Source organism: Rhinoraja longicauda, chromosome 33 (assembly GCF_053455715.1).
Source record: "Rhinoraja longicauda isolate Sanriku21f chromosome 33, sRhiLon1.1, whole genome shotgun sequence".
In the NCBI taxonomy this organism is placed as follows: Eukaryota; Metazoa; Chordata; class Chondrichthyes; order Rajiformes; family Arhynchobatidae; genus Rhinoraja; species Rhinoraja longicauda.
Genome location: NC_135985.1, coordinates 14,304,707 through 14,320,982, shown reverse-complemented (window position 1 = coordinate 14,320,982; position 16,276 = coordinate 14,304,707). Strand labels below are relative to the sequence as shown.

The following is a 16,276-nucleotide window of genomic DNA, read 5'->3' as shown; positions in this document are numbered from 1 at the left end:
GGATAGGTGACATTTCGGGACCGGACCCTTTATCAGACTACAGACAAAAGGTGCCAGATAAAGACGCTGACTGAAATGTAAAAGCAGGTGGAGGGATATGAGTGGAAGGGGACTGGAGGGAGGGCAAATATGGTATTCTGAGATGGGAGATGAGTTAACAGAGGGGAAAGAAAGTTGAAGAGGGTGGTGGGAGAAATGTGTGCGCACCAGGGTAGGCAAAGGAGGGTATTGGTTGTAAATAAAGACTTTAATGTTCATGCCACGAATTGTAGGCTACCCAAGCACAATGAGATGCTGTTTTTCTACACCGGTTCCCCTATGTCCAGATTGTTTTCTATTTCTCTGAAGGCCAAGGCACCGTTCTCCCAACATCTATCATGTTGATCTTTTGAAGGACTTTGTACCTTCCCATAAGGTAACATCTCATTTTTAACTATAAAAAGTATAGTCTTCACCTGCTCAATCTCTCCTGATTGAAACAAACAGAATTGTTGAAGGGGTGGATGCAGGGACAGCTAGCCTATGACTACCCTTTTTATCTTACTACCTTCTCTTTTGACAGACTCGCCACTTCTGTAGCCAGTCTGGCGATTCTCCACTGTATTCTCACTCCAAGTAAGTAGGCACTTTTGAGAGAATAATTTGCTTTCAATGTTCCACGTGGTTTTCAAAACACGTAGAGAACACCCTGATCTGTGGGGTGTACAGATCACTGGCTTGGCATTGGGGAGAAAGGTCAGCCTTGGAGCTATTCTACAGCAAGGAAACCGACCGTTCGGCCCCACTTGTCCATACATATCACGCTGGCTTTCTGCGATAATCCCATTTGCCTGCATTTGGCCCATATCCCTCGAAACCCTTCCTATCCATGTACCTGAGCAAATGCAAGTGCAGCCAGATATGTGGCTCAGAGTATAGTGTGTGGGCTTTCATGAATGGGAATGAAGCTTATACCAAAATTAATAGGAATTATGAAGCTAAATCCTAAACTAGTCTGGAAATTCTGCAGAGTTACCATTTTTTTTTTACACAGCTTCTGGCAAAAGTGCCTGTTGGATTTCACAGCATCTGTACGACATCAGTCACGGACTTAAAAATTGAATTGCAAGTTCTGTTGTCGGCCTTACTAACAAAACTAACAGAAGTTAAAGGATAATAAGAAGAACAGGAAAATGTTATAGTTAATATTTGGGGGCAATGATGGAATCGGGCAGCATGCTAAATTAAGTAAGCAGTTTGCCTGCTGCAGGAGTCTCTCAGCTCTGCAGTTTCACTGATCATTTTTGACAAATAATTTGTGATACATTGCAAGCAGGATCAGCAAGAAAGAAAACAATAACCTTGATAAAACAGCTATCTGGCTATTGCTGTCCTGTTTATGTTCCGATGGGGGATGAACTCCCTAATGGGCAATGTGGAAATTATACATGAATGCATGTAGGAAAATAACTGCAGATGTTATATCCCGGTGCACCTCATCTGCTGGTGGCTGAGCACTTCAACTCCCCCTCCCACTCCCAGTCTGACCTTTCTGTCATGGGCCTCCTCCAGTGCCATAGTGAGGCCCACCGGAAATTGGAGGAACAGCGCCTCATATTTCGCCTGGGCAACTTGCAGCCCAGTGATATGGACATTGACTTCTCCAACTTTAGATAGTTCCTCTGTCTGTCTCTTCCCCTCCCCCTTCCCAGTTCTCCCACTGTCATCCTGTCTCCACCTATATCCTTTCTTTGTCCCGCCCCCCTGACATCTGTCTGAAGAAGGGTCTCGACCCGAAACGTCACTCCAGCATTTTGTGATGCATGAATGCATAGTTTTTTGCATTTTCAATGCATCCATTTACAGAGAGAGATGCATGTCTTGACTGATGTTTTTGAAAATCCGCAATTAACCAATTTTCCTGAATACTGAAAAGAGGAAATATAGTGAGTGACATGAATTAAAAACAGAAAAATGTAAGAGCTAATTATGTGAGGTAAATGTAAGGTTATTAACTTGGTAGAAAGAATAAAAATTAGAATAGTTTTGAGGAATGAAACTGAAATTGGGTACAAAGGGATCTGGACACTGGTAATCATGCAGTGAAGATCAACGTTGTGGTGGCCCTCTTTTGCAAGGGATTGGAATTCAAAAACATTTTTTTTGTGAGATTGTATGTGGACTTTGAGATCTCTGAGGGAATAATTTGGGGCTATGAGAAAAATAGCAAGGATTGGTACCAGTTCAAGCATCTACATTTTAAATGAAAAACAGAAAATTATGGAAATACTCAACAGGAGAGGCTGCATCTGTGGAGAGAGAAACAGTTTTCATTGGAACTGGGTAAATTAAAGATAAACCGAGGAGAGAACAAAAGGTCTGTGTTGGGTGGTGGGCAGGAGAGAATTGATAACGAAGAGGTAATGGATAAGAAATAGAAGATGGTTGGCCAGAAGTTATCAATGATATTAGAAGAATCAGTGTTTAACATTGTTGGACATAATGTTGAGTTTGGAAGACTGGAATATGCCCAATCAGAAATGATGTGCTGTTCATCGAACTTGCATTGAACTTCATTGCAGCGTTCAAGTGTAGGAAGATGTTAGACTGTTAGTAGGGTGGAGAATTAAAGTGATCAATGAGTAGAAGCTTGGGGGTCACACCTGCATTCTGCACATATTTCACTTGGGTAGCCTACACCACAGCGGTATGAACATTGACTTCTCTAACTTCAAATAGTCCTTGCTTTCCCTCTATCCCCTTCCCAGTTCTCCCAACAGTCTTACTGTCTCCAACTACATTCTATCTTTGTCCCACCCACTCCCCTGACATCAGTCTGAAGAAGGATCTCGACCCGAAACGTCACCCATCCTCTTCCCCAGCTAGCCTCCCCTGCGGGGTTCCACAAGGCTTCATCCTAGGCCCCATTCTCTTCTCTCTGTACATGCTCCCCCTTGGCCAAATCATTCAAAGGCACGGCATTTCCTTCCACTGCTATGCGGATGACACAGCTTTATCTCCCCCTGAAACCCAACAACCGGTCAAATTTAATCAGCCTCACGCACTGCCTTGAGGACATAAAATGTTGGATGGCACAGAACTTCCTTCAACTAAATGAGAGCAAGTCTGAGGTCATCCTATTCGCCCCCCCCCCCCCCCGACTCCATCAAAACGATAACAGGCAGCCTTGGAAGCCTATCCTCCCTGGTCAAACCGCATGTCAAAAACCTGGGTGTGATATTTGACTCTGCATTAAAGTTTGACAAGCAAGTCAACGCTGTGGTAAAAGCCAGCTTCTTCCAGCTTCGTACCATAGCTAAAATCAAACCATTCCTCTAATTTGACGACATTGAAAAAATCATTCACGCATTCATTTCCTCCCGCCTAGACTACTGCAACTCCCTATACACTGGGATCAGCTAATCATCCCTGTCCCGCCTGCAATTGGTCCAAAACGCCGCAGCGAGACTCCTGACGGGTACCCGTAAAAGGGACCACATCAACCCGATTCTGGCCTCTCTCCACTGGCTCCCAGTACGGTACAGAATCAACTTCAACTCCTATTCACATACAAAGCCCTAAACGGGCTTGCACCCCCCATATCAAAAATCTTCTAACCCACCACTCTATCTCCAGGTCCCTCAGGTCGGCCAATTTGGGGCTACTGACTATCCCGCGGTCTAGGCTTAAGCTCAGGGGTGACAGCGCTTTTGGGGTTGCAGCTCCTAGACAGTGGAACAGCATCCCTCTCCCCATCAGAACTGCCCCCTCCATCGACTCCTTTAAGTTCAGGCTCAAAACCTATTTCTACTCCCTAGCGTTTGAGGCCCTCTGAGGGGGCGCTGCGAACTGTTTATGTATGTGCTGTTATGTTTGTGTGCCATTGTATGTTCGTTTCTTAGTACCTGAACTGATGTACAGCACTTTGGTCAACGTGGGTTGTTTTTAAATGTGCCATACAAATAAAATTGACTTGACTTGACTTCTCTACGGAGATGCTGCCTCAGAGGTGTTCCACTGGAGCTTGGTCTGTTGTGGTGAAGGTTGTGAGCGGCAAATACTCTGAGCAAAATTGGAAAAGGTGCAAGTACATTTCTGCCTGACATGAAAAATGGGGCCCAGGTAGAGGGAATGAGTGAAAGCACAGGTGTGGCATCCTGTTTTTCTTTTTGTGGGGGGGAGAGGGGGGAGTTCAATATGTCACAGGTTATTGGTTGGGAGGGGAGGGTGTGATTTGATGAGTGGACTAGGCTGTCAATGATTTCTCAGTCCTTCAGAATGCTGGTGCAAAGAGAAGAGGGTGGGGAAGAAGGAGATGTGTTTGAAGGTGGTATTGGATAAAACAAAGGATGATCCATTGATGAGGGGCTATGGGATAGGATCTCCTCCAGGATGGGGAGACCAAGTGCAGATTGGGTAACTGCTTTGCATGAGTTCACCTGTCACTTTAGTTCTCTCTGTCAATCCCTCTCCATCCGTCCTTGATCTACTATACCTTTTCAACAAAGCTTAAGCACAAGAAGCATCACTCTATCTTCCAATAGGTTCCTTACAAACTCAATATTGAACAACATTTTCAGACAATTAACTAGCTTCTGCTTAGTCTCATCCAGTCTAATCTATAAGTTCTCACTTCATCCCAAAAGCCCCATCCAGTTCTGATAAAAAATAGTATCTAGTTAGCTCTCTTCCTTTTCAAAGATGTTGCCTGACATGCTTTACAATTTCAGATTTGGTGCATTTTCAGGAGTTTTGTTTTTGATCTGTGTTGATTTGAGCCTCAGTCGTCAGTCGTAGCAACCTAGATCAGGGAGGTTTCCTGATAAAGATGTGCTGAAATATCCTGACGGTACTCTGTACAGACTTGGCTACAAGCAATGAGAGAATATCTGACACAGGCAGCAATCAGCATGTTAACAAACAGGCTAAGATTAAATTATAAATCACCTATGAGGAAGAGTTGTACATTTAGGTGTGTGTGTCCCACCTTTGGGCACCAAATGAGAAGAGTGCAACTGCCTATTTTGGAAAAGAGGACGTGACGGCTCAAAGCAGCACAGAGCCTGGTTGGAACATAGGCTGGAGAGGGATGTAATTGGGGCTGGCATAGGGCCATGTTATTATACAAACAAAGTGCAGAGAAATTTCCTGATAAACCTACAGAATGCACTAGTGTGAACACCCTCACATCAAGGACGTGGAATGCCCTTGCAGCAAGCCTGCCTCTGCCTCCTGCCATAATAACATGCCCAAGGTAAAGGCTCCACTTCTCCCAACTACAGATGGAATCAACGCTATCTACTTTGTGGCTCCCCCAATGGCACATCTGGTAAGTGCAACCCCCAAACTAGAATCTAATCCTGATGGTTTATCTGTAGAACAACAACAGTGAATATGGCTGCAATCTCATTGGGAATTAGTGTTTGCAACAAGGCTATGGTCTCAGTAGAGTGATTTGTTGCAGGTTAGTGGTGTAAATCAAATGTAACTACGTATCTAAATATTGTGAATTTAACAGAACACATTAAAGTTAAAGATTTTTTAAATAATGGTGGAATCAGAGTTTGCATATTTTCTAGCTACTGACAGATTCCGTGAAAGGCACTTTTAATGTACATAATCTCTGGAAAAGTATTTAATCCCAAAGTACAAAGCTGTTTTTGGAAGAATATTAAATATGCAGATCTGAAGGGCAGTGGCTTCAGATATTGGTGGGTATGAGCAGATGGTGGATTTCAGTTTGTGCATGTTGATGCGTGTGAAGATGGTGGATGTGAATTAACATTGGGTGTGAGTTAGTGTAAAATTCTGGTGCACACTAGTTAGTGGTTCATGTGACCAAATAATGGGTGGTGAGCTGCTGCAAATTGATAGTGGTGGGTGTTGATAGGAGTGAGTTGATTGTAGCAAGTGTTGATCGGAGTGAGTTGATTGTGATGTGTTGATAATTGATTGTGGCGTATATTGATAGGAGTTGTTTGTGGCGTGTGTTAGGAATTAACACTGGATATGAATTGGTCAGCAAGGTCAGTGGGTGTGTTGATGGGTGAGCTCAAAGTATATGTCAGTTGGCATACATTGATGTATGGTGGTTGAGAAGGTGTAAGTTGGTAATGGGTCGAGGTCATGGTGTTTGTGAGATAGCACAAGTTGACGAAAGTTGTGAATTGGTCTGAATTGATATAATTGACAATGGGTGTGGGTTGGTGGATTTGGATGATGGCTGTTCATTGGTGGGTGCAAGCACATGGTGGGAGTAAGATGATTGTAGTTGTAGGTTGGTGCGCATTGATAATCAATAGGAAATGGTGGTTCCAGTTTAGAAATGAGTTAGTTGGTGTGAATTAATGGTCCCTATGGGTTAATGGTGTACATATATCAATGGTGGCTCTGATTTGGTGTTTACGATGAATGGGAGTTGATATAAAGTGTAGGTTGATGTTACTTGATGGTGTGTGAGTTCATGGTGAGTAGGAATTTTCAGTGGGAGTTAGTTCTTACTGGGCAAGTTGATTTCAGTCGATTGTAGATTGAACAGAAAATGGGTTGCTATAAATTTAAAATGGCTGTAAACAAATAGTGGATCTGAGTCACTTAAGAATACACACATTAGGAGTAGGATTCGGCCATTCTGCCTTTCATTCCTAGTCTACTATTTGATAACATAATGTCTGCTCTGAATGCAATATCCTCTTGCATTTTACCCAGATTAACTGTATCTCTCCCCCTCAGCCCAAAGAACATTCAGACTGCTTCCACCTCCTTCTGATGGAGCTCCAAAGACTCATAACCATCAGAGAAAAAAAGTTTACTTTGCCTGTCTTAAATAGGCAATCCCTTATTTTTAAACTGTGATCCTTTGTTCTTGATTTGTTTCATCAGAGAAAACATTCTTGCCTCAAACACCTATTGGAATTACAACAATGCAGCTCAGGAACAGGCCCTTAATAACTGCACCAACCATGAAGCCATCTAAATGAATTCCATCTGTCTGCACTAGGTCCATTTGCCCTGTATCCCCTGCCTGCTCATATGTCTGCCTAAATAATTCTTAAATATTATTATTCATAAATGCTTCTGCCACTTCTGCTGGTAACACGTTCTGTGCATCTACCACTCTCTGTTTATTAAAAAATTGTTTCCTAAATCTCCTTTAATCTTTCCCCCTTCACTATGCTCTCCAGTATTTGACATTTCCATTCTGGAATGTTTAGGTCCTGATGCCTTCTGAGTTTTTTGTGGATTCAAAACTAGCATGTCCAATCTCTCCTTAGAAGACATGTAACTCGTTTAGTCTTTTAGGCCCGAGATGAGAAAACATTTCTTCACACAGAGAGTGGTGAGTCTGTGGAATTCTCTGCCACAGAAGGTAGTTGAGGCCAGTTCATTGGCTATATTTAAGAGGGAGTTAGATGTGGCCCTTGTGGCTAAAGGGATCAGGGGGTATGGAGAGAAGGCAGGTACAGGTTACTGAGCTGGATGATCAGCCATGATCATATTGAATGGCGGTGCAGGCTCAAAGGGCCGAATGGCCTACTCCTGCACCTATTTTCTATGTTTCTATGTTAGTTTAGTCTGAAGATGGGGGTAATCTCATGGTGGGTCCAAGATGATGGTGGGTGTGACCTGTTCACAGATATGAGCTGTGGGGGTTTGAATTTATTGGTGAATGTGGGTTGATGAGTTGAATGTGCCTGGGGGTTGACAGGGAGCAAGTTGACAGCATGCTTTGATGGTAGTTTTGAGTTGATGGTTGTGTTAAAGGAAGGTATGGGTTAATGCACAAAATATGTAGAGTGCAGGCCTTTGGTATGGGTTGATGAATTGTGGTTTGTGAAAGTTGTCATTTTGTATCAGTTGGAGATGGTGTGAGCTAACAGTAAGTGTTAGTGAATGAATGCTGGGTATGAGCTGAAAGGAGGTCGGATTTGGTATGATTTACCAGTGGGGTTGAGCTCATGATGAGAGCTGATGCCAAGCAGTGTTTTGGGTTGAGGTCACAATACAGACATTGGAACAAATTGACTGGATATTATCAGTGAAAACAGTGGAAAAGGCTTCTGGTCAATTGTCTTCCTGTAATCAATAAGCTTTTAAAAGCACACCCTCTATTTTCTACATGGTAGATTAACCTTTTTGGTGTCCTGGATTTCATTCCTTCATTGGCAGGCTAATAGAAAATGGATGATTTGTAAAGAAAATGTCCAATAATTAACACAAGAACTTAACAATGAAAATATGCAGACCAGTTAACATCAGAATTAATCTTTATTCAAATTTCAACATATTTAGCAATGTGTGATTTAACAACTCTTTGTCATGGTTGCTAATCCAACATTTACATTTCCAAGATGTGTTTTCACTTTACTGGTGCCTAGCAAGAATATTTTGCAAAACAAAGGTCTTGGGGTGGGGAGGAGCAGCAGGGAAAGGAAAACAAACTGTTTTAATTATATATTATCAAAAGACATAATTCTGTGCAACATATTGAAGAATTAGTGCATGGAGGATAGACAGCCCCTTCAGTTTATTTAATTGCTATGATCAGCTTCTCTGTCAGGGCGTTGTTCCAGACAGACTGCATTCATTCCTGACCTCTCCGTGGTGAGATCAAATGCCCGAATAAGAACACAATCCAAAGAGTCCAAGGGACAGAAGATGGTGAACTCAAAATTGTGGCAAGTGTTTTTTTCTTTGGTGAGAAAATATTTATCGCTAACATTAAATTATGATGACTCTTCATCAAAGCCTGCCATATCTCACTGCCTGTTATCAAAGCAGATATTAACAATTTAGACAAAGGAATTAAATGTAAGAATCTCTCAGTTTGTGGATGACACAAAGCTGGGTGGCAGTGTGAGCTGCGAGGAGGATGCTATGAAGCTGCAGGGTGATGGATAGGTTGGGTGAGTGGGCAGATGCAGTATAATGTGGATAAATGTGAGGTTATCCGCTTTGGTGGTGAGAACAGGAAGGCAGATTATTATTTGATTGGTGTCAGATTAGGAAAAAGGGAGGAGCAATGAGATCTCGGTGTCCTTGTACATCAGTTACTGAAAGTAAGCATTCAGGTACAGCAGGCAGTGAAGAAAACAAATGGCACGTTGGCCTTCATAGCGAGAGGATTTGAGTATAGGAGCAAGGAGGTCCTACTGCGGGTGTACTGGGCCCTGGTGAGACCACACCTGGAGTATTGTGTGCAGTTTTGGTCTCCTAATTTGAGGAAGGACATTCTTGCTATTGAGGGAGTGCAGCTCAGATTCACCAGGTTAATTCCCGGGATGGTGGGATTGACATATGATGAAAGAATGGATCGACTGGTCTTATATTCACTGGAATTTAGATGAGGGGATCTCATAGAACCATACAAAATTATTAAGGGTTTGGACAGGTTAGATGCAGGAAAAATGTTCCCAATATTGGGGGGAGGCCAGAACCAGGGGTCACAGTTTAAGAATGTGTAGGCCATTTAAGATTGAGAGGAGGAAAAACTTTTTCACCCAGAGAGTTGTGAATATGTGGAGTTCTCTGCCACAGAAGGCAGCGGAGGCCAATTCACTGTATAGGCCGAATGGCCTATTCCTGCACCTATTATCTATGCATATATTTCTATGTACAATTAGCATTCTACCTGTGGTTTTTCAGAATAGTATTTGTGTTCTAGGGTGTTTGGTCACTTTTTCCCTTTATTTTGAAAAACACACATTAGGGATTTGGAAACCTGCAAAGTGAACACCCTTTCTTTCTTTTGCTGTCCAAATGCAAAGTTGGGTTTTCTCAGAGATCTCCCTTATTTTTGCACTGTTGCTTTTTCAATAAGAATTTAGATGGACCACTTTTTTGAAAAGTAATTGTCAATAATTTTGAAACCACCGAATGGTCTCCCTCATTTCTCTAAACTGGAAGTGTTATTCTCAATGTGTTGAATTAGTCCATGACATTTGCCTCAACTTACTCCAAAAATCCTCATCCATGTTTTAATTATCCCCAAGATGATTGAGTTTTATTGTTCTCCTGCCTGATCACATTCTCCATACTTTATAAAGTTGAATTTCTTTAAATGAACTTTTAATTCTACCACCTGCATAATCTGACCTGTGTCCTATTGGCCTATTATCTGTGGTTGGTAAACAGCAAAGGCCATATTACAATATAATTTACAAATTCATTCTATTCAAATCCTTCCTTGACCTTGATCCTTCCAATCTCTAGCTTACTACAACCTTCACTTAAAGACTTGCATTCTCCCAATTTTGTCCTCTTCTGCAGTGTAAAGATAACTTGCCTTTTGTCTGTAAAGAGAACTATAATAGCTGTTACATTGGCCCATTATTTAAACTCCACTAGCACAGCCTGACCTAGTGACATCTCCCATTGCCTCACATTTCATCACGTTCTCTTTGTTTGCTTTCTCACTCTTGAAGTGGCCTCATCTCATAGCTTTTCTTCAACTTTTTGGAAGAGGCAGTGAAAATGATTGAGGGCAAGAGAATGTTCTATACATGGAATTCAATATAGCTTTTGACAAGACTCCTCATGGTAAGGTTGCTGCAAAAGATTAAGACACAAATGGAGACTTTGCAGATTGGATTCATAATTGGCTTGGTCATAGAAGACAGGTTAGTGAAGTGTTATTATGGATAATAGGCAATAGGTGCAGGAATAGGCCATTCGGCCCTTCGAGCCAGCACCGCCATTCAATGTGATCATGGCTGATCATTCACAATCAGTACCCCGTTCCTGCTCTATCTAACTCTTGAAAGCATCCAGAGAATTGGCCTCCACTGCCTTCTGAGGCAGAGAATTCCACAGATTTACAACTCTGAGTGAAAAAGTTTTTCCTCATCTCTGTTCTAAATGGCCTACCCCTTATTCATAAACTGTGGCCCCTGGTTCTGGACTCTCCCAACATTGGGAACATGTTTCGTGCCTCTGACTGGAGATCTGCGACCACAGGTGGACTGACTAGAAAATTTGCAGACAAAACATATATTGGTGGAGTTTAGATGGTGGGAAGGTTGTCAATTGAAGGTTGTCTTCAGCGGGTCGTCTGCAGAGCGCAGAGGATCATTGGGATACAGCTACCAGCCCTGGAGGACATCTACAACGCATGCTGCCTCAGGAAAGCCACCAGCATCTACAAGGACTCCACACACCCATGCCACCGTCTGAACTACTTCCATCTGGCAGACGTTACAAGGTCTTCTACGCCCGCACCTCCAGACTACGAACCAGCTTTATTCCTAGAGCTATAACTGCTCTGAATCGGACCTGCTGAGAGCCCGCCATGATCTGTCTCTGCCCACAGGGTCCTCTGGCACAACTGACCCTGCATGAACCTTTTTTGAACTTTACCTTTTCTCCTTTTTTTTTCTCCCCCCACTTTGTTGTTTTTGTTTTTGCCGTGATTTATTTATTTATTTTATAGCATTGATATGGAAGTGGCATTCTTAATCTCGTTGTAATTGTACAATGACAATAAAGATATTGTATTGTATTGTATTGATTCAGCTGATATAGACCAATTACGAATATGGTTGGAGAAACGGCAAATATAGTTTAATCTGGACAAGCGTGAGGTGTTGTTCTTTGGGAGGTAAAATGTAAGGGGAAGGTATACAGTAAATAATAGGACCAGAGCATTGGGTTTAGAGGAATTTAGGGATGCATCCATTATCCCAAAGTGGCATTGTGAGTAGATACTCCAAAGACGTACAGGTATGTAGGTTAATTGGCTGGGTAAATGTAAAAATTGTCCCTAGTGGGTGTAGGATAGTGTTAATGTGCGGGGATCGCTGGGCGGCACGGACTTGGTGGGCCGAAAAGGCCTGTTTCCGGCTGTATATATATGATATGATATGATATGATAGGGTGGTGAAGAAGGCATGCTTGCTGGTTGAGGTCTTGAGTACAAAAATTGGAAAGACATTGCAGATGTGTTTAAAAAAAAAATAGTATGGCCACAATGGAGAATGTTGTAGAGTTCTAGTTTCCCCATTGCAGGAAGGATATGGAGAGGGTGCAGAAGATGTTCATCGGGATGTTGCATAAATTAGAGTATTAGTTGAGGTTGGACAAACTTGGATTGTTTTCTCTGTAGGGTTGGAGGCTGCGGGGAAACCCAAGAATTATGTAAAATTATTAGGTGTCGAGATAGCCAGAACCTTTTTCTGAGGGTGGAAATGTTAAATAATGGTAGGCATACGTTTAAGGTGAGGGCGTGTCCAAGCGCATGCCACGTGGGGGGGGGGGAGAAGGGGGGCGGAGATTGCGCTTACACACGCGGCGCTCCGCCCAGGGCAGCGGTCACATGTGAACGCCGCCTCTCCGGCTCCACCCCTCTCCACGCGACTGTCACATGACGGCTGTTGGCGGCCGCGGTGCTCGAGCGTCAGTCGGAGTCTCTCCATTATGAAAGCGGCGGCTCCAGCGGGCCTGGCACTCTGCACCACCAGGGACTCTCCCGCGCCGTCTGCCCTCACACCACGTCGATGGCTCAGTGCCACGAGGAGCCACTGCTGCAGCCTCCTCACCCGTGAAGAGAATGGTAGGTGGCTCGGGGTGCGTCAATTGCCGGGCCATTCGACCTGGCTGACGGCCGCGTGGTGAGGCCTGCTTCGGCAACGGGCGTAGGCCCGTCGGCGGGGACACGCTGTGCGCTTGAGCTGCATCGGCCGCTGCAACTGCCGGTAACGGTGGCCGCGGTACCGTGGGGTAGGTAGGCCTGGTCTGGGCCGACACTGACTTGGAGGCCGCGGCTCAGGGGCGCCTAACCTGCCGGTGAATATCGATCAGTAACCATGACGACTGCTGATCTGGTCGCTCAATGCTGTTTGGAGTGCCTGTGATTGACAGCGCTAGTGCGCCGTGGGCCGTAATCTTAGAGCATTTTGAAATCACAATAACACGAGGTCACAATCACTTTCATTTAATACGACCAGAGTTGAAACGATTACTAATATTTTTTTAATCAGTTATCCTGCTTGGTTTCCCTTCAACCCTCAAAAAAAGTATTTCGTCACCCCCATTTCGTTATTTTGCAGATAAGGAGTTTCTAAAGCGTCTTTAAATTCCACTTCAGTCTGAAGTGTTTATTCCCATATTCTGGGACTATGCTTCTGGCTTGATCTTCTCCCACCAAAGAAAATATCCCTTTTGTATCTCCCCTTCTCAGTATCTTCTGTTTTAATGAGATTCCTTATCTGGGGGCACATGCAAGAATTTATTCCTTTTCACCCCACCACTAAAGTGCTTTAGTTTAAATCGATATTGTACCCACTTGTGTCATTAATGTGTGGCTCTTGTCCTTCCTGGACCTACTCAGTGAGTGTTCCTGATCTGAAACTTCAGTCCATTTCCCCCACAGATATCTGACATGCTGAGTTCCTTCAACACTTTGTATTTTGTAGTGCATGCTGCTACATGTCATTCTTTTAAACTTAACAGTATTGACTGCTAGGTTTAATATTTTCTTATGACAGACCCATTCTTTCATGATTAGTCCTATGAACCTTTGCTGCACTGTTAAAATAAGGTAAAATAACACCTGCGCTCAGTCTGCATTAACCAATCTGATCTCCCGGTGGCTGAGCACTTCAACTCCCCCTCCCATTCCCAGTCTGACCTTTCTGTCATGGGCCTCCTCCAGTGCCATAGTGAGTCCCACCGGGAATTAGAGGAACAGCACCTCATATTTCGCCTGGGCAGCTTGCAGCCCAGTGGTATGAACATTAACTTCTCCAACTCTGTCCCTCTCTCCCCCTTCCCACTGTCTTCCTGTCTCCACCTATATCCTTCCTTTGTCCCGCCCCCCTGACATCAGTCTGAAGAAGGGTCTCAACCCGAAACGTCGCCCATTCCTTCTCTCCTGAGATGCTGCCTGGCCTGCTGTTACTCCAGCATTTTGTGAATAAATACCTTCGATTTGTACCAGCATCTGCAGTTATTTTCTTACACTACCTAAAATAAGGTTAAAATAAGCTGTTTTCTTACTAAAACCTACAGTTGTAGCAAGACTCCACCTCCCTTTCAATAAAAGTAATTGCTCATTTGTCTTCTATTACTTGCTGCATGTGCATGGTAATTTTATTTCTTGTACGTACACATGGCTCTCACTTTGAACATGCTCATTTAGTAGTTTGAAAACATCTAAATTATCCTCTTGCTCTTATCTTTCCTACCAAAATGATTATTACATATTTCCCCTATATTATATACTTCATTGGCCAAATCTTTAGACTGCTTAGAGCATGGAAACAGTCCTTCGGCCCAACTTGCCCACACCGACCAACATGTCCCATCTACACTAGTCCCATCTGCCTGCATTTGGCCCATATATATATTTCTAAACCTCTCAATCTGGCTGTCTCAATGTTTCTCAAAAGTTGAGATAATAATAATTAAACTTGTTTTGAATGACAAATAAAGATATTCAATGTGATAGTACTTGTCTCAAATACCTCCTCCGTCAGCCCGTTCCATACACCCACCACCCTTTATGTGGAACAAGTTACCCCTCTGGTTCCTTTAAATCTTTCCCCCTTCACCTTAAACCTATGTCCTCTGGTTCTTGATTCCTCTGGGCAAGAGAACCTGTGCGTTTACCCAATCTTCCTTTTATGATTTTGTACACGTCTATAAGATCACCCCTCATTCTCCTGCGCACAAGGAATAGAATCCTAGCCTGCTCAACCTCTTCCTACAGCTCAGGCCCTTGAGTCCTGGCAACATCCGTGTAAATCTTTGCACCCTTTCCAGCTTGACTATAATATGGTGCCCAGAACACAAAATCTTTGCACCCTTTCCAGCTTTCCTATAATATGGTGCCCAGAACACAATGCACATAAAATACTCTAAATGTAGCCTTACTAGCGTTTTATATAACTGCAATATGATCTCCTAATTTCTGTACTCAATACTCTGACTGATGAATACCAATGTGCCAAAAGCCTTTTTGACCATCCTATCTAACTGTGACACCATCTTCAAGGAACTATGTATGTGCACTCCTAGATCCCTCTGTTCTATAACACTCCCCAGAGCCCTGCCATTCATTGTGGTGATCCTGCCTATATTAGTCTTCCCAAATTACAACACCTTACATTTCTTTATATTAAATTCCAACAGCCATTTCTCTGCCCAACCGATCAAGATCCTGCTGCAATTTTGGCAACCATCTTCACTATCTACAATATCACCCACTTTAGTGTCATCACTTACTTGAACATAAATGAAAGTAGGCCATTTATCACTTTTGAGCCTGCTCTACCATTCATCAAAATTATGGGTGACCCTGTACCTCAGTAACATTTTCCTGCACTCTCACTTGACTCTCTTGTATTCAGATATCTACTGAATTTGGTTTTGAATGAACACAATTGCTAAGCTTCTACAGCCCTTGGGTAGAAAATTGCAATGGTTCATCGCCCTCTGTGAAGAAACTTCTCTTAATCTCAGCCGTAACTGACCTTTAGTCTGTGTATTGGAACTCAGATTCTTCATTGCTTAGATCTCAAACATCCTCCCTGTAAGAAATATAACTTTCAGTTTAATCACGTTATTATAAACTCCAGAGAATACAGGCTGGTTTATGTAATCTCATACTGCAAACCTTCCATTTTTTGGGAACAGTCTAGTGAATCTTTGCTGCATTCCCTTAGTGGCAGATGTATTGTTTTGGGTGAGAAAACCTTACTAAGACTACTCCAGGATATGGTCTTAGCAAGGCTCTATGTAATTACAGTAAGACACCTTCACTCAAATACTCTGGTAACATACCATTTGCCTTCCTAATTGGTTGTCGTGATCTGTGCGGACACTATTGACCCTTCGGGCATCAACCAACCCAGTTTCCATTTAAAAGAAATAGCACTTTTGTTTTAATTTGTACATCAAAATAGATAGCTTCACATTTTTCCATGTTGTTGCATTTGCCTTGTTCTTGCTCAACTTTATATATCCCCTAAAGCCTGTCTATATCCTCTTACTGGTCACAATCCTAGCTAGTTTATTGAAAGCAAATTTAGAAACACAATATTTGTTTTCTTCACCTAAATTCTTGATATAGACCATGAGTGGTTTTAGCCGAGCTACCTCCCTGCCGTACCACCCCAGTGACAAACTGCAAAACTGACAAGGATCTGTTTATTCGTATTACTTCCTGATTGATCACCATATCTCAATCTTGTCAGGATATTACCCCCAACTCTGCTCTAAGCCTAGCAAGCAACCTCACATGGGACATTGAACGTACTACAATGATAGGCTTTCAACAATGCATTTTCCCAATAGATCATGG

The 16,276-nt window shown here is 43.0% G+C and overlaps 1 protein-coding gene across 1 annotated transcript in view; it reads left to right on the top strand.

The window, feature by feature from the left end:
• The first annotated feature begins 12,363 nt into the window (after window positions 1-12,363).
• The window catches only part of trpm7 (transient receptor potential cation channel, subfamily M, member 7), a 98,859-nt gene continuing 94,946 nt past the window's right edge, over window positions 12,364-16,276 (top strand). Inside the window, exon 1 of the mRNA XM_078427333.1 lies at window positions 12,364-12,526. Within this exon, the coding sequence (XP_078283459.1) occupies window positions 12,524-12,526 (3 nt within the window). The 5' untranslated portion in view covers window positions 12,364-12,523. The remainder of the gene's footprint in view (window positions 12,527-16,276) is intronic.